Below are 22,958 nucleotides of genomic sequence, written 5' to 3'. Positions count from 1 at the left end.
TATATATGCTGCTTAAATCTAAGAGACTGGTAAGGATCTTTTTGTTAGACTTAAGCAACTTAAATATAGTATACGAACAGGACAAGATACTCTGCTCCCAATGATTTATGCATTATTAATGAGATGGCCTTAATTAGGGCATTCACTTGTCTGTGCTCTCCCAGATAAAAAAAGAAAATAGTGCACAGTTTTGCTCCTCGTCTTTATATGAATAGACTATATATGCATTCTAATGGCCCTCAGGCCTTGCTATTATCAGATTACCTAATTAACCAATCAACAACATTGTCAGCCCCTACAGCAAAGTACAGTACTCTGAGGGATTCCTTCTTTTGTGGTGTCCCATCCATTGAATCTTTACTGTTAACAGTTTTTTAGATCTCTGTATATTGACTATTCACAGCATATTCATCTATGCTTCTAATACTTTAAAAGTATTTCTTCACATCTTCTCTTGACATATTTCTTACTATGACCAGTTGTTGTTCTTTCTTAGCGTCTTTCAAAGAAATGTTCACCATGTCAATTTGACTTAGAAACATAGAGGCTTTTCATCAAGTTTCCCCTTATCCTTCTCTTTTTAATGGTAGGCAGATTTATATAGTAGCCTATAAACTCTCCCTGTAATTCAGTTTTATTTTTTCAGTTAGCTACAACCTTTGTTGTTATCCTTTAGGTAGTCCTTGTTAGTTCTTAATATTTTTCATATGACATGACCAAACTTAAGCTGTATATATTAGTTAGGTCTTAGTAATGTAGGTTGTAAAGAATTATTGAACATCTTAATTGTAATTCTGACACTAACTAGGAAACAGTTTGTATCCTTAACATTTCTCCTTATATGGTGTTCTGGTTATAGGTGGGTACACAGTCAGTCTCCAACACCTTTTCATACACGTTTTGCTTCTAACATGACTCTGGCTTCATATCTTGCTGTGATTTCTTGTTCATTTTTTCACCATTTTCAAGGAACATTTTATTTTTGACGAAGTCAGTTTCCCCATTCAAGGAACCTTTCATTCTTGACAACATCAGTTTCTTGAAATATTGTCTCCCATCCAGTGTGAGCAAATTCATAGCAAAGAACCTCACCTTGTAACCCAGGTCCCTAGTTTTAGGTATCATTTTTGCTCTCCAGTTGACTTTCTCTATCAGATCTAAATGTTTCTTCTCTTCAAGTGTTGTGACCAGCCTAATATCCATACTCTACTTGAGGCCTGATTATGTTGTCAATAAACATTTCCTTAGCTACGTACTTGAATGCCAGTTTGATATTAATTAGATGGATAATTTCCCTCCTTAACAGCCCTTTAACTTAGTGTTCTGGTGATATATTGGTATTATAGCAATCATAAAGTCCTTTCACCCATAAATTCATGTATTTTTTCCTTTAAGTTTGTACTGTATTTATTTGAAGGCCTCTTTTGACTTGTCCTATCTTTAATGGTTTGCATTTGAGTAGGATATTTATACTTCATCACTCTTACATTTGATCATCTTGGGAGACCAAGTTTCTTTATGGGTTTTCACATTCCTGACAATTTCTGTCCTTCTCTCATACCTTCAACATCATCTGCAATTTTTTCAAGTGTGATTCCAGAACTTTTAGCAGATCAAAATAACTATCTGCTTTTTTTTCTTTTTTTTTTCCGGTTTCAAGGAAGTATTTAATATCAGCTTAATCACATTCGCAAAGGAACTGCAGAATTGATGATAATATTTCCTTCTGACTTATTATCTGACGTTTGTAAGTCCAGTGCTATTATTCATTCCTCATATTCAGATCCCTATTTCCTAGTATGTATTTATGCTGTTTGCTCTTAGTGATGATGCATGTTCCAGTTCTGGTCTTTGTAGAGTAAATATCTTTAGACCATCTTTTCTAAATAGTTAAAGGCAGTTTTGACATTGGCCAAAATATGATTTACCTTGATCACAACTCCATCACCATAGTTCTTGATGACAAGTTAGGTATTACTTATGACTATTTTCCTTTCCTGAGAGGGTTCCTCTAGAGGGTTTTTTAAAAGGCAGTGGCCTGGTTTCATTGTTCTCCTCATTATCATACAGATAATCATGTGGGCTGCTGGATTATAAAAGCAATTTACAGCACTTCTCTCATAAATCTGGGATCATCTGTAAACATATTTGTCACTGGTATAGATAAGGAATTCGACCTGAGGTCAGAACTGTGTTAGACACCTCTAGTATTCTTACAGTTTGAAAAGGAACTACTTACTTGTGACTCATGTTTCCTTCCAACTTTTTGTAATAATTTTACTGTACCAAGAGAACCTTTTTTTACTTGTGTTCATTTTTTCCATATCTACTCTTAGGGAAAATTATCAAATGCCTTTGCACCACAGCACACCCACCCATCTAGGCAGTAGTTTACTCTAAGGAATTCAGTTTTTGAGGAATGCATATTGTCATCTGAACCTTTTACCTCACATTCAAATGTTTTCATTTATTTTTCTTATTGACTTAAGTCATCAGTTTCTACTCTTAAGATCTTTTCAGTTTTACAGATTTGAGTGATTCTGACATAATTTTGGATATTTTCACTTACTTTCATAACGTTGCAACATTTGTTTTTCAACCTGATGATTTCAGTGCTTCCCATAGTCAGACTTTCATTATAGTTGATTAGCTTTGGTGCTGTGTATCATTGACAGTAAATACATTTTATGATTTAGCATCAGGTTCCTCATACACATCCTTCTCCTTTTCAGTAATCCATTCTTCTAAGTCTTTTATTGTAATTAGCTTTTCTTTGTCAGTTTCTTCCTAATGAATTCATGGAGCAGCTTTATAAATTCACCAACCATTTCCTAATTTTTTTTCATAGTTTTCTGTTTAGTTTCTTTGATCTGCAATATTTACTCATTTCTTTCTTGTCATTTATGCATTAGTTTTCTGTTTAGTTTCTTTGATCTGCAATATTTACTCATTTCTTTCTTGTCATTTATGCATTGCCTGATGTTTATGCTTCCCCTATGACCTTCAAGCAGGAATTTTAATTTCCTTGGCCATTTGTCACTCCCTGTTAAACAATTTCTCTTTGGTTGTTATGTCCCTTTCTTACTCCTGCCTCAGATATCCATCCACTGACTGCAATTTGCACAGAACTACGTGTACCGCTGGTGTGTTCTCAGGTTGATGATCCATGTAGTTTCTCTCTCTTGTATCTCCTTTTGGTGTTTGGAATGTGTCATCTTTCTTTAATGATTTCCTATTAACAACATAGTCAAATTCAAGTACTGCATGATCACTTTCCCTGAATGTTGCACCATAGATGACACCAGCTATTACATTTGATGTACTTGAAATTGAGGTCATGTATTGATTATACATCATTACCTCTAGCTCTCGTATATTCCATGAAACTTTGAAAAAGGAATTTATACAGGATATGTTTTGAGCCCTTAAACATTGTCTGATCTCTGTGTAAATCACAGCATACATATACATTTCTCTTTAGTTAAACTTACCTGTTATTAGTACTTTTCCCACATGCTGTAAGGCTGATCATGTTGTCTCTTTCAACACCTTGATTGAACCTTTATTATTTTCTTTATTTAGTCAGGCTAATTGAATAATTTTCAGTACTGTACACTCTCAAAATAGTCAGTTTTAGATATGCTCAGATACACTTATTTGGACATGTTGCATTTAGATTACTGTGGGTTGTTCTGATGACTGTTCTTTCCCAACACCTCAAAAAGCTTTAGAACTCTCTACCCTCTCATGTCTTTCTCAGTAGCTATGACCTGGCACATTTTAAAAAAGTTTATTCACTTCCTTCAAAATTCATTATTTTCTCTATATTTCAGTTAAGGCCTGGCCATTATGTAGACTTTAGTTCATGACTGGAGCTCTAAAGTGTAAAAAAAAAAAAAAGAAATTGAAAAGTTGATAAAACTAACCCAGTCATTATTGTTAGGTTCTAAATTTTCTGAAGTATTTACTTTGTTTTTTATTCTATTTAGTTAACTACATTATAGTAACAGGTTCATTGGTACCAATCTGTATTGATACTGACAGGATCAGTGGTATCAATCTATTTTATAATAACAGGATCACTGGTATCAGTCTATATTGATAGTGACAGGATAAGTGGTATCAGTCTGTATTGATAGTAACTGGATCAGTAGTATCAGTCTGTATTGATAGTAACAGGATCAGTGGTATCAGTCTGTATTTATAGTAACAGGATCAATGGTGTCAGTCTATATTGATAGTGACAGGATAAGTGGTATCAGTCTATATTGATAGAAACAGGTTGTGTTATCAGTCTATATTATGGTAACAGGATCAGTGGTATCAATTTGTATCTACCATAGGAACAGGATCTGTAATATTAGTCAGTCTGTATTGTAATAGAGGGATCAGTGGTATCAGTCTGTATCATATTAGCAGGATCAGGCTGTCTATATTATAGTAGTAAGATCATTGGTATCAGTCTATATTATAGTAACAGGATCAGTCATTTCAGTCAGTATTATAGTAACACAATCAGGTTTTTTTTTTTTTTTTTTTTTTTTTTTTTTTTTTTTTTTATACTTTGTCGCTGTCTCCCGCGTTTGCGAGGTAGCGCAAGGAAACAGACGAAAGAAATGGCCCAACCCCCCCCATATACATGTATATACATACGTCCACACACGCAAATATACATACCTACACAGCTTTCCATGGTTTACCCCAGACGCTTCACATGCCTTGATTCAATCCACTGACAGCACGTCAACCCCGGTATACCACATCGCTCCAATTCACTCTATTCCTTGCCCTCCTTTCACCCTCCTGCATGTTCAGGCCCCGATCACACAAAATCTTTTTCACTCCATCTTTCCACCTCCAATTTGGTCTCCCTCTTCTCCTCGTTCCCTCCACCTCCGACACATATATCCTCTTGGTCAATCTTTCCTCACTCATTCTCTCCATGTGCCCAAACCACTTCAAAACACCCTCTTCTGCTCTCTCAACCACGCTCTTTTTATTTCCACACATCTCTCTTACCCTTACGTTACTCACTCGATCAAACCACCTCACACCACACATTGTCCTCAAACATCTCATTTCCAGCACATCCATCCTCCTGCGCACAACTCTATCCATAGCCCACGCCTCGCAACCATACAACATTGTTGGAACCACTATTCCTTCAAACATACCCATTTTTGCTTTCCGAGATAATGTTCTCGACTTCCACACATTCTTCAAGGCCCCCAGAATTTTCGCCCCCTCCCCCACCCTATGATCCACTTCCGCTTCCATGGTTCCATCCGCTGCCAGATCCACTCCCAGATATCTAAAACACTTCACTTCCTCCAGTTTTTCTCCATTCAAACTCACCTCCCAATTGACTTGACCCTCAACCCTACTGTACCTAATAACCTTGCTCTTATTCACATTTACTCTTAACTTTCTTCTTCCACACACTTTACCAAACTCAGTCACCAGCTTCTGCAGTTTCTCACATGAATCAGCCACCAGCGCTGTATCATCAGCGAACAACAACTGACTCACTTCCCAAGCTCTCTCATCCCCAACAGACTTCATACTTGCCCCTCTTTCCAAAACTCTTGCATTTACCTCCCTAACAACCCCATCCATAAACAAATTAAACAACCATGGAGACATCACACACCCCTGCCGCAAACCTACATTCACTGAGAACCAATCACTTTCCTCTCTTCCTACACTTACACATGCCTTACATCCTCGATAAAAACTTTTCACTGCTTCTAACAACTTTCCTCCCACACCATATATTCTTAATACCTTCCACAGAGCATCTCTATCAACTCTATCATATGCCTTCTCCAGATCCATAAATGCTACATACAAATCCATTTGCTTTTCTATGTATTTCTCACATACATTCTTCAAAGCAAACACCTGATCCACACATCCTCTACCACTTCTGAAACCACACTGCTCTTCCCCAATCTGATGCTCTGTACATGCCTTCACCCTCTCAATCAATACCCTCCCATATAATTTACCAGGAATACTCAACAAACTTATACCTCTGTAATTTGAGCATTCACTCTTATCCCCTTTGCCTTTGTACAATGGCACTATGCACGCATTCCGCCAATCCTCAGGCACCTCACCATGAGTCATACATACATTAAATAACCTTACCAACCAGTCAACAATACAGTCACCCCCTTTTTTAATAAATTCCACTGCAATACCATCCAAACCTGCTGCCTTGCCGGCTTTCATCTTCCGCAAAGCTTTCACTACCTCTTCTCTGTTTACCAAATCATTTTCCCTAACCCTCTCACTTTGCACACCACCTCGACCAAAACACCCTATATCTGCCACTCTATCATCAAACACATTCAACAAACCTTCAAAATACTCACTCCATCTCCTTCTCACATCACCACTACTTGTTATCACCTCCCCATTTGCGCCCTTCACTGAAGTTCCCATTTGCTCCCTTGTCTTACGCACTTTATTTACCTCCTTCCAGAACACCTTTTTATTCTCCCTAAAATTTAATGATACTCTCTCACCCCAACTCTCATTTGCCCTTTTTTTCACCTCTTGCACCTTTCTCTTGACCTCCTGTCTCTTTCTTTTATACATCTCCCACTCAATTGCATTTTTTCCCTGCAAAAATCGTCCAAATGCCTCTCTCTTCTCTTTCACTAATACTCTTACTTCTTCATCCCACCACTCACTACCCTTTCTAATCAACCCACCTCCCACTCTTCTCATGCCACAAGCATCTTTTGTGCAATCCATCACTGATTCCCTAAATACATCCCACTCCTCCCCCACCACCCCTGCTTCCATTGTTCTCACCTTTTTCCATTCTGTACTCAGTCTCTCCTGGTACTTCCTCACACAGGTCTCCTTCTCAAGCTCACTTACTCTCACCACCCTCTTCACCCCAACATTCACTCTTCTTTTCTGAAAACCCATACAGATCTTCACCTTAGCCTCCACAAGATAATGATCAGACATCCCTCCAGTTGCACCTCTCAGCACATTAACATCCAAAAGTCTCTCTTTCGCACGCCTGTCAATTAACACGTAATCCAATAACGCTCTCTGGCCATCTCTCCTACTTACATAAGTATACTTATGTATATCTCGCTTTTTAAACCAGGTATTCCCAATCATCAGTCCTTTTTCAGCACATAAATCTACAAGCTCTTCACCATTTCCATTTACAACACTGAACACCCCATGTATACCAATTATTCCCTCAACTGCCACATTACTCACCTTTGCATTCAAATCACCCATCACTATAACCCGGTCTCGTGCATCAAAACCACTAACACACTCATTCAGCTGCTCCCAAAACACTTGCCTCTCTTGATCTTTCTTCTCATGCCCAGGTGCATATGCACCAATAATCACCCACCTCTCTCCATCAACTTTCAGTTTTACCCATATTAATCGAGAATTTACTTTCTTACACTCTATCACATACTCCCACAACTCCTGTTTCAGGAGTATTGCTACTCCTTCCCTTGCTCTTGTCCTCTCACTAACCCCTGACTTTACTCCCCAGACATTCCCAAACCACTCTTCCCCTTTACCCTTGAGCTTCGTTTCACTCAGAGCCAAAACATCCAGGTTCCTTTCCTCAAACATACTACCTATCTCTCCTTTTTTCACATCTTGGTTACATCCACACACATTTAGGCACCCCACTCTGAGCCTTCGAGGAGGATGAGCACTCCCCGCGTGACTCCTTCTTCTGTTTCCCATTTTAGAAAGTTAATACAAGGAGGGGAGGATTTCTGGCCCCCCGCTCCCGTCCCCTCTAGTCGCTTTCTACGACACGCGAGGAATACGTGGGAAGTATTCTTTCACCCCTATCCCCAGGGATAATATACATATATATATACATATACACATACACACACATACACATACATACGCACATATACACACACACACACATACATATATATACATATGAAAAATGTAAGAAACAATTTAGAAAACTGAAAATTCTAGCTTGAAATGAATGGAAAAAAAATGAATGTCACATAATGGTTCAACCTCTGGCTATGGAAAAAAGGAAATGTATAATTTATTTACACAAACGTCAATAGCAGTTCTCATCAATTTAACCACTGTATCAATAAGCTTCAATGTCTAAGCTACATTTTTTTCCAATTTCACTATTTTCCTTCACATTTTCAATTGTGTCTGAAGGTTCTACTTCAAGAGTGATTTTTTTCCAGTAAGGGTCTTCACATCTTGGGTTTCATCCACACACATCCATTTTTTTGCTGGGTTGTGGTGGTGAGTGACGGTCATGCGATGAGGGTTCCAGCAAGTGAATGGTGGAGCCGTCACTTTAGCAAGGCTTGTGTGAGGTGGGCAATCCTGGGGTAGACCAGTCACCGTGTCTTGACCTGGGGTAAACCAGTCACCGTGTCTTGACTGGGGGTAGACCAGTCACCGTGTCTTGACCTGGGGTAGACCAGTCACCGTGTCTTGACTCACGTCTGCAGCACAGCATACCAGAGCTGATCTCTATCTTCGGACTGGAGTGTCCCCTGAGGTACAACAGGTTGCAGAAAGTCCGCGAAGTAACTTAAATACCCAGTTGCGATAGGGAACAGTTGAGGTTTGAAATATTTTTACTGCTGGAGCAGCATCATAGTTGAAGTAGTCTGTCTTGTATGACCTATGAAAAGTTGATAAAACTAACCCAGTCATTATTGTTAGGTTCTAAATTTTCTGAAGTATTTACTTTGTTTTTTATTCTATTTAGTTAACTACATTATAGTAACAGGTTCATTGGTACCAATCTGTATTGTACTGACAGGATCAGTGGTATCAATCTATTTTATAATAACAGGATCACTGGTATCAGTCTATATTGATAGTGACAGGATAAGTGGTATCAGTCTGTATTGATAGTAACTGGATCAGTAGTATCAGTCTGTATTGATAGTAACAGGATCAGTGGTATCAGTCTGTATTTATAGTAACAGGATCAATGGTGTCAGTCTATATTGATAGTGACAGGATAAGTGGTATCAGTCTATATTGATAGAAACAGGATGTGGTATCAGTCTATATTATGGTAACAGGATCAGTGGTATCAATTTGTATCTACCATAGGAACAGGATCTGTAATATTAGTCAGTCTGTATTGTAATAGAGGGATCAGTGGTATCAGTCTGTATCATATTAGCAGGATCAGGCTGTCTGTATTATAGTAGTAAGATCATTGGTATCAGTCTATATTATAGTAACAGGATCAGTCATTTCAGTCAGTATTATAGTAACACAATCAGTTTTTTTTTTTTTTTTTTTTTTTTTTTTTTTTTTTTTTTTTTTTATACTTTGTCGCTGTCTCCCGCGTTTGCGAGGTAGCGCAAGGAAACAGACGAAAGAAATGGCCCAACCCCCCCCATACACATGTATATACATACGTCCACACACGCAAATATACATACCTACACAGCTTTCCATGGTTTACCCCAGACGCTTCACATGCCTTGATTCAATCCACTGACAGCACGTCAACCCCGGTATACCACATCGCTCCAATTCACTCTATTCCTTGCCCTCCTTTCACCCTGCTGCATGTTCAGGCCCCGATCACACAAAATCTTTTTCACTCCATCTTTCCACCTCCAATTTGGTCTCCCTCTTCTCCTCGTTCCCTCCACCTCCGACACATATATCCTCTTGGTCAATCTTTCCTCACTCATTCTCTCCATGTGCCCAAACCACTTCAAAACACCCTCTTCTGCTCTCTCAACCACGCTCTTTTTATTTCCACACATCTCTCTTACCCTTACGTTACTCACTCGATCAAACCACCTCACACCACACATTGTCCTCAAACATCTCATTTCCAGTACATCCATCCTCCTGCGCACAACTCTATCCATAGCCCACGCCTCGCAACCATACAACATTGTTGGAACCACTATTCCTTCAAACATACCCATTTTTGCTTTCCGAGATAATGTTCTTGACTTCCACACATTCTTCAAGGCCCCCAGAATTTTCGCCCCCTCCCCCACCCTATGATCCACTTCCGCTTCCATGGTTCCATCCGCTGCCAGATCCACTCCCAGATATCTAAAACACTTCACTTCCTCCAGTTTTTCTCCATTCAAACTCACCTCCCAATTGACTTGACCCTCAACCCTACTGTACCTAATAACCTTGCTCTTATTCACATTTACTCTTAACTTTCTTCTTCCACACACTTTACCAAACTCAGTCACCAGCTTCTGCAGTTTCTCACATGAATCAGCCACCAGCGCTGTATCATCAGCGAACAACAACTGACTCACTTCCCAAGCTCTCTCATCCCCAACAGACTTCATACTTGCCCCTCTTTCCAAAACTCTTGCATTTACCTCCCTAACAACCCCATCCATAAACAAATTAAACAACCATGGAGACATCACACACCCCTGCCGCAAACCTACATTCACTGAGAACCAATCACTTTCCTCTCTTCCTACACGTACACATGCCTTACATCCACGATAAAAACTTTTCACTGCTTCTAACAACTTTCCTCCCACACCATATATTCTTAATACCTTCCACAGAGCATCTCTATCAACTCTATCATATGCCTTCTCCAGATCCATAAATGCTACATAGAAATCCATTTGCTTTTCTAAGTATTTCTCACATACATTCTTCAAAGCAAACACCTGATCCACACATCCTCTACCACTTCTGAAACCACACTGCTCTTCCCCAATCTGATGCTCTGTACATGCCTTCACCCTCTCAATCAATACCCTCCCATATAATTTACCAGGAATACTCAACAAACTTATACCTCTGTAATTTGAGCATTCACTCTTATCCCCTTTGCCTTTGTACAATGGCACTATGCACGCATTCCGCCAATCCTCAGGCACCTCACCATGAGTCATACATACATTAAATAACCTTACCAACCAGTCAACAATACAGTCACCCCCTTTTTTAATAAATTCCACTGCAATACCATCCAAACCTGCTGCCTTGCCGGCTTTCATCTTCCGCAAAGCTTTCACTACCTCTTCTCTGTTTACCAAATCATTTTCCCTAACCCTCTCACTTTGCACACCACCTCGACCAAAACACCCTATATCTGCCACTCTATCATCAAACACATTCAACAAACCTTCAAAATACTCACTCCATCTCCTTCTCACATCACCACTACTTGTTATCACCTCCCCATTTGCGCCCTTCACTGAAGTTCCCATTTGCTCCCTTGTCTTACGCACTTTATTTACCTCCTTCCAGAACACCTTTTTATTCTCCCTAAAATTTAATGATACTCTCTCACCCCAACTCTCATTTGCCCTTTTTTTCACCTCTTGCACCTTTCTCTTTACCTCCTGTCTCTTTCTTTTATACATCTCCCACTCAATTGCATTTTTTCCCTGCAAAAATCGTCCAAATGCCTCTCTCTTCTCTTTCACTAATACTCTTACTTCTTCATCCCACCACTCACTACCCTTTCTAATCAACCCACCTCCCACTCTTCTCATGCCACAAGCATCTTTTGTGCAATCCATCACTGATTCCCTAAATACATCCCACTCCTCCCCCACTCCCCCCGCTTCCATTGTTCTCACCTTTTTCCATCCTGTACTCAGTCTCTCCTGGTACTTCCTCACACAGGTCTCCTTCTCAAGCTCACTTACTCTCACCACCCTCTTCACCCCAACATTCACTCTTCTTTTCTGAAAACCCATACAGATCTTCACCTTAGCCTCCACAAGATAATGATCAGACATCCCTCCAGTTGCACCTCTCAGCACATTAACATCCAAAAGTCTCTCTTTCGCACGCCTGTCAATTAACACGTAATCCAATAACGCTCTCTGGCCATCTCTCCTACTTACATAAGTATACTTATGTATATCTCGCTTTTTAAACCAGGTATTCCCAATCATCAGTCCTTTTTCAGCACATAAATCTACAAGCTCTTCACCATTTCCATTTACAACACTGAACACCCCATGTATACCAATTATTCCCTCAACTGCCACATTACTCACCTTTGCATTCAAATCACCCATCACTATAACCCGGTCTCGTGCATCAAAACCACTAACACACTCATTCAGCTGCTCCCAAAACACTTGCCTCTCTTGATCTTTCTTCTCATGCCCAGGTGCATATGCACCAATAATCACCCACCTCTCTCCATCAACTTTCAGTTTTACCCATATTAATCGAGAATTTACTTTCTTACACTCTATCACATACTCCCACAACTCCTGTTTCAGGAGTATTGCTACTCCTTCCCTTGCTCTTGTCCTCTCACTAACCCCTGACTTTTACTCCCCAGACATTCCCAAACCACTCTTCCCCTTTACCCTTGAGCTTCGTTTCACTCAGAGCCAAAACATCCAGGTTCCTTTCCTCAAACATACTACCTATCTCTCCTTTTTTCACATCTTGGTTACATCCACACACATTTAGGCACCCCACTCTGAGCCTTCGAGGAGGATGAGCACTCCCCGCGTGACTCCTTCTGTTTCCCATTTTAGAAAGTTAATACAAGGAGGGGAGGATTTCTGGCCCCCCCGCTCCCGTCCCCTCTAGTCGCTTTCTACGACACGCGAGGAATACGTGGGAAGTATTCTTTCACCCCTATCCCCAGGGATAATATACATATATATATACATATACACATACACACACATACACATACATACGCACATATACACACACACACACATACATATATATACATATGAAAAATGTAAGAAACAATTTAGAAAACTGAAAATTCTAGCTTGAAATGAATGGAAAAAAAAATGAATGTCACATAATGGTTCAACCTCTGGCTATGGAAAAAAGGAAATGTATAATTTATTTACACAAACGTCAATAGCAGTTCTCATCAATTTAACCACTGTATCAATAAGCTTCAATGTCTAAGCTACATTTTTTTCCAATTTCACTATTTTCCTTCACATTTTCAATTGTGTCTGAAGGTTCTACTTCAAGAGTGATTGTTTTTCCAGTAAGGGTCTTCACATCTTGGTTACATCCACACACATCCATTTTTTTGCTGGGTTGTGGTGGTGAGTGACGGTCATGCGATGAGGGTTCCAGCAAGTGAAGTGGTGGAGCCGTCACTTTAGCAAGGCTTGTGTGAGGTGGGCAATCCTGGGGGTAGACCAGTCACCGTGTCTTGACCTGGGGGTAGACCAGTCACCGTGTCTTGACTAGGGGTAGACCAGTCACTGTGTCTTGACCTGGGGGTAGACCAGTCACCGTGTCTTGACTCACGTCTGCAGCACAGCATACCAGAGCTGATCTCTATCTTCGGACTGGAGTGTCCCCTGAGGTACAACAGGTTGCAGAAAGTCCGCGAAGTAACTTAAATACCCAGTTGCGATAGGGAACAGTTGAGGTTTGAAATATTTTTACTGCTGGAGCAGCATCATAGTTGAAGTAGTCTGTCTTGTATTGACCTATGAAAAGTTGATAAAACTAACCCAGTCATTATTGTTAGGTTCTAAATTTTCTGAAGTATTTACTTTGTTTTTTATTCTATTTAGTTAACTACATTATAGTAACAGGTTCATTGGTACCAATCTGTATTGATACTGACAGGATCAGTGGTATCAATCTATTTTATAATAACAGGATCACTGGTATCAGTCTATATTGATAGTGACAGGATAAGTGGTATCAGTCTGTATTGATAGTAACTGGATCAGTAGTATCAGTCTGTATTGATAGTAACAGGATCAGTGGTATCAGTCTGTATTTATAGTAACAGGATCAATGGTGTCAGTCTATATTGATAGTGACAGGATAAGTGGTATCAGTCTATATTGATAGAAACAGGATGTGGTATCAGTCTATATTATGGTAACAGGATCAGTGATATCAATTTGTATCTACCATAGGAACAGGATCTGTAATATTAGTCAGTCTGTATTGTAATAGAGGGATCAGTGGTATCAGTCTGTATCATATTAGCAGGATCAGGCTGTCTATATTATAGTAGTAAGATCATTGGTATCAGTCTATATTATAGTAACAGGATCAGTCATTTCAGTCAGTATTATAGTAACACAATCAGTGGTATCACTCCTTATTATAGTAACAGGATTATTGGTATCAGTCCATACTATAGGAACAGGATAAGTGTTATCAGTCTATGTTATAGTAACAGGGTCAGAAGTATCAGTCTGTCTGTAGTATAATATCAGGATCAGTGGTATCAGTATATATTATAGTAACAAGATCAGTAGTATTAGACTGTTTATATTATAGTAAGAGTATCAGTGGTATCAATCTTTATTACTGTAAAAGGATAAGTGGTATCATTCTATATTGTAATAACAGGATCAGTGGTGTCACTCTATTTTAGGAACAGGATGAGTGGTATCAGTCTAATATAGGCACAGGATCAGTGGTATTATTCTTTATTGTAGTAAAAGGATCAGTGGTATCAGTCTGTGTTATAGGAACAGGATCAGTGGCACCAGTCATCTCTCAGTATGAAAATGACCAGCCAACACACTGCTCAATTTCCTTAATGCTACCTGTTGCACTGATATACCTTTACCCCTCCTTAGCAGCTTCTGAAGGTACCTTAACTTTTTCTAGTTTTCTCCAATTTTCTTGACTGAAAAATCAGCCAAGAATGGCACTCATTAAGACTTTTACACAATATTGAAGTTTTGAGTAATTCAGTTTGGTTGTTTTCATGACCAAATATGAATAACATTTGCAATTACAGTTAAAAGATTTGTGATGCAAGAATCACTTGTGGCATATTCTTCAAATTAAGTTCATTTGTCTACCTTTCATATTATACAAAATACATAACAAAAAAAGAAAATAATTTTAATACAATATGCATGTGAAAGTACTGCTTTTGTATACATAGTGTAAACATAAAATTACAAACACTGTCATTTATATATTTCATCATTTCCATGCAAATGTTCCAGCTTGACGGAAGGAAAATTCTTGCCATAGTCAGTAAGATAACTCTAAAATTATTTCATTATTGTACTGGAAACGACAATTCATTACCGACATGCTGTACTGTATTTGAAATAATTCTGATAAGGATTTTCCACAAATATGGCAAATCATCTCATTTGAACCCTTCTTAATCATAAAAGCTATTCAGTAAGTTATGTGGAATGGCAGAGGCAACACGTTTAGTCAGCAGCTGGTAGCAAGCTGTTACTGTACTGATTGTTTTTCAGTTGTGTTGCAGAAGAACTGATAGATAAAGTTTTTACTGTAAATCTAATACCTGATTTGACCAGAGGCCTTGAAATGGTCATTAGATCTCTCACACAATACCATTGAGTAATAAGATCAAGAACTAAGATATTGATATTCAATTGAACATAAGCTGTTTCTAAGAAAAACTGAAGTTGAAATATATTCTGGCCCCCATAAGAAAATATGAGGGGTATCACAGTTCGCTAATCACAGAGGTTCTGTGAAAGAAGATCCACAGAAAATAAACACTGGCTTCCTTGAGGGGAACTTCAATGTAGCTGTCTTGTATGCCTTTAGAGCACCAGAAAGGCCTGAAGCACGGAACACATATTTTAGGGAGAAGTGTTCTTGCTCTTCAAATTGGAAGGAACAGTCTCCATGTAATATCACTGCAAATGATAAAGTTGATAGTGAATGGAATTTTTTGAAAGAAGTGTTCTGCAGGATCTTTTAATAAACTGTGGGCCACAGCCTCCCATTTCTATGGCCACCCTCCTTAGTTTGGGATTAGCAGAAGCTTTGGTACTCCAGTTCATATTCATGATGATTTTCTGCTGAATATTCTTTCTATGCCATTTACTCAGTGAATACATAAATAATAAGTGGCATTAATTAAATGTTAAAGTCAATAGATATCTTATAAACTATATAATCACTTGTTTGGTGGAAAGGGCTCTATGGAGGAAGGAGGGAACCTGAAAATTAATTAGGATAACCAACAAACAAACCATAAAAAAAGGCCCTGATGTTTAGTGTGAATGGCAAGGGAATATTAAGAAATATTTGACTAATGTAAGGAAGAAAGTTGGAGATGCTGTGAGATCTTGTCTGCACAAAAACAGTTATGCTGCCTTAACCACCTTTGGTGGCAAAAACTTGACAACAGTGGTGAAAGTATAGCACTTAAAAATGTTTATCCTTTCTCCAGTAAATCCAAGCTTTATAGAGCCTTTGCAGTGCTTTAATCACTAATTAATCCAAGTTTTATAGAGCCTATACCGTGCTTTAATCACTAAAACTGCCTTGTTTTAGGTCTCTCTTCTCTACACCATTAGAGGCTCATGAGCTAATGAAGGACCTCTGAAGCTTGAGTTATTGCATACTGTAAACACATATACCAATTTTTAGGCAAAGGAAGATATGGTTGGCAACCACCAACTTTAAAGTGCATTATCTCAAAAATTAAATTTTGCACTTTTAGATTCACAAAACTATGTTTATAGTACAACATTGTCTTTATTACAATTGTTACTTCAAGAATCTGGTAAAACTTTATTAAGAAATTTACTTCAAAATAAAGAGTATGGCAGTACAGTAATAAAGGACAGCAAGAAAATTCTTAAACTTATGAAAGAGGTATAGTAGTATAGGTCAATATTTTAGTTATTAACTTTTTGTTTTAGTTCAGCTGAAAGAGTTGCAGCTTAGGACCATGTCCACTGCAGATTATTTTTTCATTATAGGTTTCAAGTAAATCTAAGTATTTTTATGATCAGCCTTTAGTGTACTGGCTTAGTCACAGTAAATTTTGGAAACTGCCAGAACCTCGCTTCATGAAGTATTCATTCAGGTTTTTCGGAATGAATGGACAGACTTACCATCATTGAGCAGTGGTGGATAAAGAGAGAATTATAGAGATGAATGATGTGCTGGATATTGTACTAACTAAAAGGAGACAGGGTGAAAAGGTTGGTGGTAGGTTACATGCCATTCTGAGTCCTGTTCAATAGTATGGCTATGTAGAGCATATGATCTATGAGAGAACAGTGTAAGATACTTGTGAAAACATCGTTGAAAACTAGGTAGGAAGTCATTTAAAGTACTGTTGAGGTCTACTGTAGTTGTCTTTAGAAATGGTGCTCAAGGAAGGATTGATGACCATATGCAGTGTCAATATTCTGTGGTAGTGAGGTTAACTGAGGTATCAATAAAATGTAATGATTTCACCTAAGTCTGCAGTGTGATTAGATACAAACTGTAATCTGGTAGTTGCAGTTCACTTTGCAACGCTGAACATTATATATATATATATATATATATATATATATATATATATATATATATATAATATGTATGACTGTAAGACATATAAGAATCAGATTTACCCCCTTTAACTGAAAGAAAGATCTTTTTAAAATTTATTGGCTTATGGCACAATGTTTATACATACATTGATGCAAAAGTATTTGTGAATGTGTTTCTTGAATAAGGTCAGAAGTAATAACAAGAGAATAAGTAACTAATGTTTCGGTCTTTTCTGGTGAGATACCCATTCCTTATTGCATTTTTAGTCAGGTTTCAGATTTTTACATAAATGTCCATTGTCAGTCTCACACCTTTGTTTTTCCAGTTGGAAAAACTCTTTATCTGTAATGAATTATGTTTACAAACTGTTTGTTGTGTTTCTAAACAGTTTGGTGTGGGACTGACAAAAAATGTTTGTCCTCTTACTCTACATTTTGTTACGTATCTTATGTTTCTGATTTCTCTTTTGGTGGTGGAAAACTGTATTCTTTCCTTTCTCATCTTGCTGTACAGAGGAATATCGAATCTGTCGAAGAAGGGCATGTGAAAACTATAAAACGTGCTATAGAGGAAGTTGCAGTAGAGACACCACCCTCTTCTTCCCCAGTAAAAGTCCTTAAGGCTTCTCTTCCTAAGCCTACTTATGTATCTCCCAATACCACTGAAGCCCTTCCAACAACTCCCAGCACACCACAAGCCCCCCCACCAGAGCCTATGAGTGAAGAGGAAGTGGAGGTTAGACGACCCCCAGGTAAATTAAAAATGATGTGGCCACCACCACCTTCTGATGATCAAGCAGATCGCATTCCGAAAATTGACACAAGCGTAGAGATAACATCTTGCAATGTGTCTTCCATCATTTCATCATTTTCAGCCTCTGAAGAAATGCAGGCATCTCATGTAAGTCAGAATGTGCTTCCAAAGCAGCCATCAAAACCACAACTGCCTCCAAAGCTTCCAGAAGTGCTAGATATTGAACTTCAACCAGAACCAGAGCCTGAATATGTATATATGACCCATCCAGAACAAACACTAGTAGACAAACCAGAGTCACAATATGAAATAACACCTGAAGAGCAGCCTGACACAAGTTACATGCCACCTTCAGAGCAGGCACTAGTTCCAGAGCCAGAATATGAGCTTCAAATTGTACAATCACCTGAACCTGTTTATATGCCAGAACCATATTTGGAAAGTGTATATCTTCATGAACCAGAGATGGCTAGAGAAGTGAAAGTAATTGAACAATTGAAAGCTGAAGGAGAGAAAGTAAAAGAATATAAAAGAATACCTACTCCTGTTTCAGAACCACATACGATTTTGTCTCCTGTTCCAGAGGTAGTACCTGAACCTGTATCATCTCCTGAGCCATGCACAGTTCTAGTTCCTGAACCAACCAGAATTCCAGCCCCAGAATCACCCACACTTCCAGCACAAGCCTCAAGAACAGAGCAATGGGATCAAGAGTTTACACCTTATGATAATGAGCCCATCCCAAAAAGAGAAGTAAGAACGGAGAGTAGTTCAGTTGAAACAAGCATTTATGAGTCAAAGAAGTCCATATCTAAAAGCAGTTATTCAACAGTTCAGACTAAGGTTTACACAACTGGAATATCAAGTCCACCTCCTGAACAGCCTGTGAAGGTTACCACTGAAGTTACAACTCAAACTCTTGACTCTAAATCTGTTGCTCCACACCTTGTACTTCAGCCTACTCCTCCTGCTGTTTCTGAACCAGTGATTCCTCACCCCAATGTTATGTCAGAGCCTGTTATTCCTGAATCCATTGTGGAGACTTCAGCTTCACAGAGAGAAGATATTGAACCAGAAGATCTGAAGCATTCACCTGAGAATGGTCCAATAGAGTACTTTGTCCCAGAAAGGGAAGAAATAATTGAAATTATGCCATCTCCTTTACCAGTGCCTGAAAAACCTAGCCTAGAGCCTGACTCCAGCGTATCACCCCCTGAAATTCACAAGGAAATCATCTCTGAGTCTGAGAAAAGTGTGTCGCAACAGCCATGGTCACCTAAACCTGAGGAGATTCAGTTTGAGAACATGAAGCATACTGAGGATGGCTCAAAGAAAGAATCCTCTCATGTGTCTTCTTTCTCTTCGATAAGTAGTAAAATGCAAACGTTTGTCTCATCATCAGATGTGCAGACAAAGGTATTTACTCCAGTACTTGACAGAACAGTGACACAGTCAAAAAGACCACAGCCCCTTATAATGCCAGAATCCAAAGTTAATGAGCAAGCAAGTATTGAAGAAACGATAAAACCACCAAAACCTCCAGAGCGTGATGAAGTAAAAGAACAGAAGAAACCAAAAAAGAAACGCGAGTCTGTTATTCAGCTTGCAAGAAGATTAGAAGAGACCATAGTTCCCATGTCCCCTGATGAGGTGCCAGGTGGAATTCGAATGTTTCCAAGTCCTAAGCAGCCTTCCACCCCAGTTCGTGATGTGCCTGCTCCAGCAAGAGAAATATCTGCAAGTATCGAAGACAAACTGTTTACAGATTTTAAAACGGAGAAATTCCCTGACCTTGAACCATTTCCTTTCACTGTAGAGGAAAGGCCAAGGAGAGAGCGGCCACGAAGTTTGCCCCCACCTCTTCCCAGTAAATTCATTCCAGGAACCTTTACTGACAGTGAATATGAGAGTGACATGGAACCTGAACAACGAATCAGACTTAAGAAAATAAAGTTTGAAGTGCCAGGACCAGCACCACGTCCAGTTTCAGTTGGCCGTGACCCTATACCACCATCTGTTTTTGATACTCCACCAGTTTTTGAAGGTGGAATGAGACCTGAGATCCTTAAAAAGGAGGAGGTTGTGAAAGAAAAACCAAAAGTTGTCACACCAAAGAAAAAGGCTAAGATTGTTGAAAAGTTTTTGGCTTCTGCAGGTGCAAGTGCAGAGCAAGATATAGTAAAGAAAGCTCCAGAAAAATCAAAACAGCCCATAGCATCTTCATCAGCAAAAGTGGCTCATGAGAGAATGCTGTCAACTTCAGTACAGAAACAGGTGATGGACAATGATACCGAGACTTTCATGCCTCCAGGAAAGTTGCCTAAATCATGGCCACCACAGCCACAACCTCAGTTGACACATTCAGTAAAAAGTGATAGTGTTTCTGTTGTTCAGCAGCCCCTGCAATCAGAAGATTTGCTGAAGCAGACAGCTACAGTATCTTCATTCTCAGAAACTAAGAAACAGATAACTTCTGTAAGTTATCAGACAAAGGAAACAAAAACCATGAAGCAGCTACATCATACTCCTATACCTGTCTCTGTTGATGTCCCTGAACCTACTCCTGTTTTAGTCCCAGAACCTGCACCTGAGTATGTCCTTCAACCAGAGCCTGCACCTGAGTATGTCTTTCAACCAGAACTTGTATGTGAGAGTGATATACAACCAAAACCTATGCCTGCGTATAATGAAGAACAAAGACCAGCTCCTGTTTGTGATGTTCAGTCAGAACCTACACATGTGCAGACAGCAGAACCAGAACCAGTACACATATTTGAACTTCAACCAGAACCTGCACCTGAGTATATCACAGAACCAGAGACTGTTAGTATGTCAGTCACAGAACCATTGGCTGAGTCCTCTGTTGTGGCTGGGTTCAGGTCTGTGCAAGCACCAACAGCAAAACATGACCAGAAAGAATCATCCTCTGCTCCGCCACCACCATTTGACATGACAGTTCCTAAATTTACAGTGGACTCAAAACCTACCATTATGTCTGATGTGAAAACAGTATCAGTAATAAAGGCTAAAGTTGAAAAAGAAGTACAAAAACCTACCTTCAGACCAGTACAACCTGAGCCTCAGTCTCAGTCAGTTACAAGATCCCTTCGGGGTGGTAAAAAAGCTTTTGTGTGGCCTCCAAATGCACAAGATGAAGAATATAATTCTGTTACTTCACTACAGACACGCTCTCAGTCTGCAGAGCGACCTCAAGTTTCAGAGGCCATAGTTCTTCCTGTGAGGCCACATGAAGCTCCACCTGCTATATATTGGTCAAGCAATATAACACTTCAAGAAAAAAGAATGTCATGGCCACAGGCAGCTCCTCAAGTGCAAACAGTCACTTCCAGTACAGTTCTTGAATCAAGTTCCATTTCTTCTAAACAAGAGACATTAGAAATGTCACAAAAGAAGTCTCAAACATCTGTAAAGAAACAGGTTGAAATAAAAGCACCTAAACAGGATGCAAAACTTTCTTTTAAACCAGTTTCTGAAAAATATCCAACAATAAGGCCCAAAAAGCCCATCCAAACTCCAGCTCCACCATCTGTTCAGGAAGTCCAAAACATTCAGCAAAAGAAAGAAATCATTGTTAAAACACCAGCTCCCCCCAGAGAGAGTTCTGTAGTATCTCCAATAATACAGCTTCCTCCTCTAGAACCATTCCCATTTAAAGTTGAACCAGAGAGGGAGAAAAAACCAAGAGGAGAGGCACCATCTATGCCTACAAAATTTGTACCCGGTTCATTTACTGAGAGTGAATATGAAAGTGATTATGATTCAAAATCAAGTTCTTTTTCCAGACTATACTTGAGTGACAGTGAAGCAACAGGTTATAGACCACTGAATATTAAAATGAAAAGGGGAAGAACAAAGAAACCAAAACAACCATCTCCCCCTCCACCTTCCACATTTGGTGCTCCTCCTTTTGAAACCAAACTTTTGCCATTAAGTTTTCATATCTCAGATATTGATTCAGATATCCAAACTTCAAGAGAGTCTACACCAGTTCCACGTCCTGCAATAAGTCAAAGTAAACAGACAGTCCATTCTGCAAAATCTCTAGTTTCACAAATAACACCAGCAAATAAACCTGTAACGCAAAAAACCACAGTTTTAACATCAGCAGTTACTTCTAAGGCAGCAACTTTCACTCCACCCAAACCAAAACCTGATGTTGCTCCCAAAGTGGGACCTTTGACTTCAAAACCAGCACCTTCTAAAGCACCAGAACCAACAAAGAAACCAGCACCATTGATTACAGATAAGTCATCAGCACCAAGGGTAACTGAAAGTACAGGGATTCAGGATCTGCATGCAGAGACTGTAGTTCAAATTACGGAGAAACAAGAGAGAGGAGTGCTGGGCATGAGAAAAATATTTGAGGGCAGTGGTCCACCACCTAGGCCACAAGGTGCAACAGCATTTTCACGAACTCCAGGTCTTTCCTACATTAGAGGGCAATCTCCTTCACCAGTGCGCAGTGGTCCAATTTCTCCTAGTGTTAGACTAACATCACCCACAGGAGTTGCACCTATCCAAGCACCTGCTCCAACTCCAACTACTGTTCCAACCCCTCCAGCAAGTGAAATGACAGTTAGAATTATCCCTGTTGTTCCAGAAGATGGTGTAGGTAAGACTTCAAGTAACACAAAAACAAAGCCCTCCTCTCCAAAGTCTAAAAAGAAAATAGATACTCCAGTGATGAGTGCTCAAGAATTAGAAGAAAGTGGTTATGCAGCTGATACTGAAGGAACGCTGCCTCGCCGCAGTGCTAAAACTGCACAGTCTATGAATTCATCTAGCTTTGCATCAACTTCTTCATTTTCTAAGAGTGAAACATTTATGTCATCATTTTCCAAGACTGAGAGCAAAAGTTTCATGAGCTCTGAGTCTGGTCATGTAGAACCTCCATCATTTCCCTCTGACTTTGGCTTCTCTGCAAGTGGTGG

At 39.3% G+C, this 22,958-nt stretch overlaps 1 protein-coding gene across 1 annotated transcript in view; it reads left to right on the top strand.

Moving 5' to 3' along the window:
• The window catches only part of LOC139757885 (uncharacterized), a 686,077-nt gene that overhangs the window by 612,127 nt on the left and 50,992 nt on the right, over nt 1-22,958 (top strand). Inside the window, 1 exon segment of the mRNA XM_071678807.1 lies at nt 17,767-22,957. Within this exon segment, the coding sequence (XP_071534908.1) occupies nt 17,767-22,957 (5,191 nt within the window).

Source organism: Panulirus ornatus, chromosome 28 (assembly GCF_036320965.1).
Source record: "Panulirus ornatus isolate Po-2019 chromosome 28, ASM3632096v1, whole genome shotgun sequence".
Lineage (NCBI taxonomy): Eukaryota > Metazoa > Arthropoda > Malacostraca > Decapoda > Palinuridae > Panulirus > Panulirus ornatus.
Note: the sequence above shows the minus strand (reverse complement) of the source record. Positions and strands in the feature narration are given on the sequence as shown.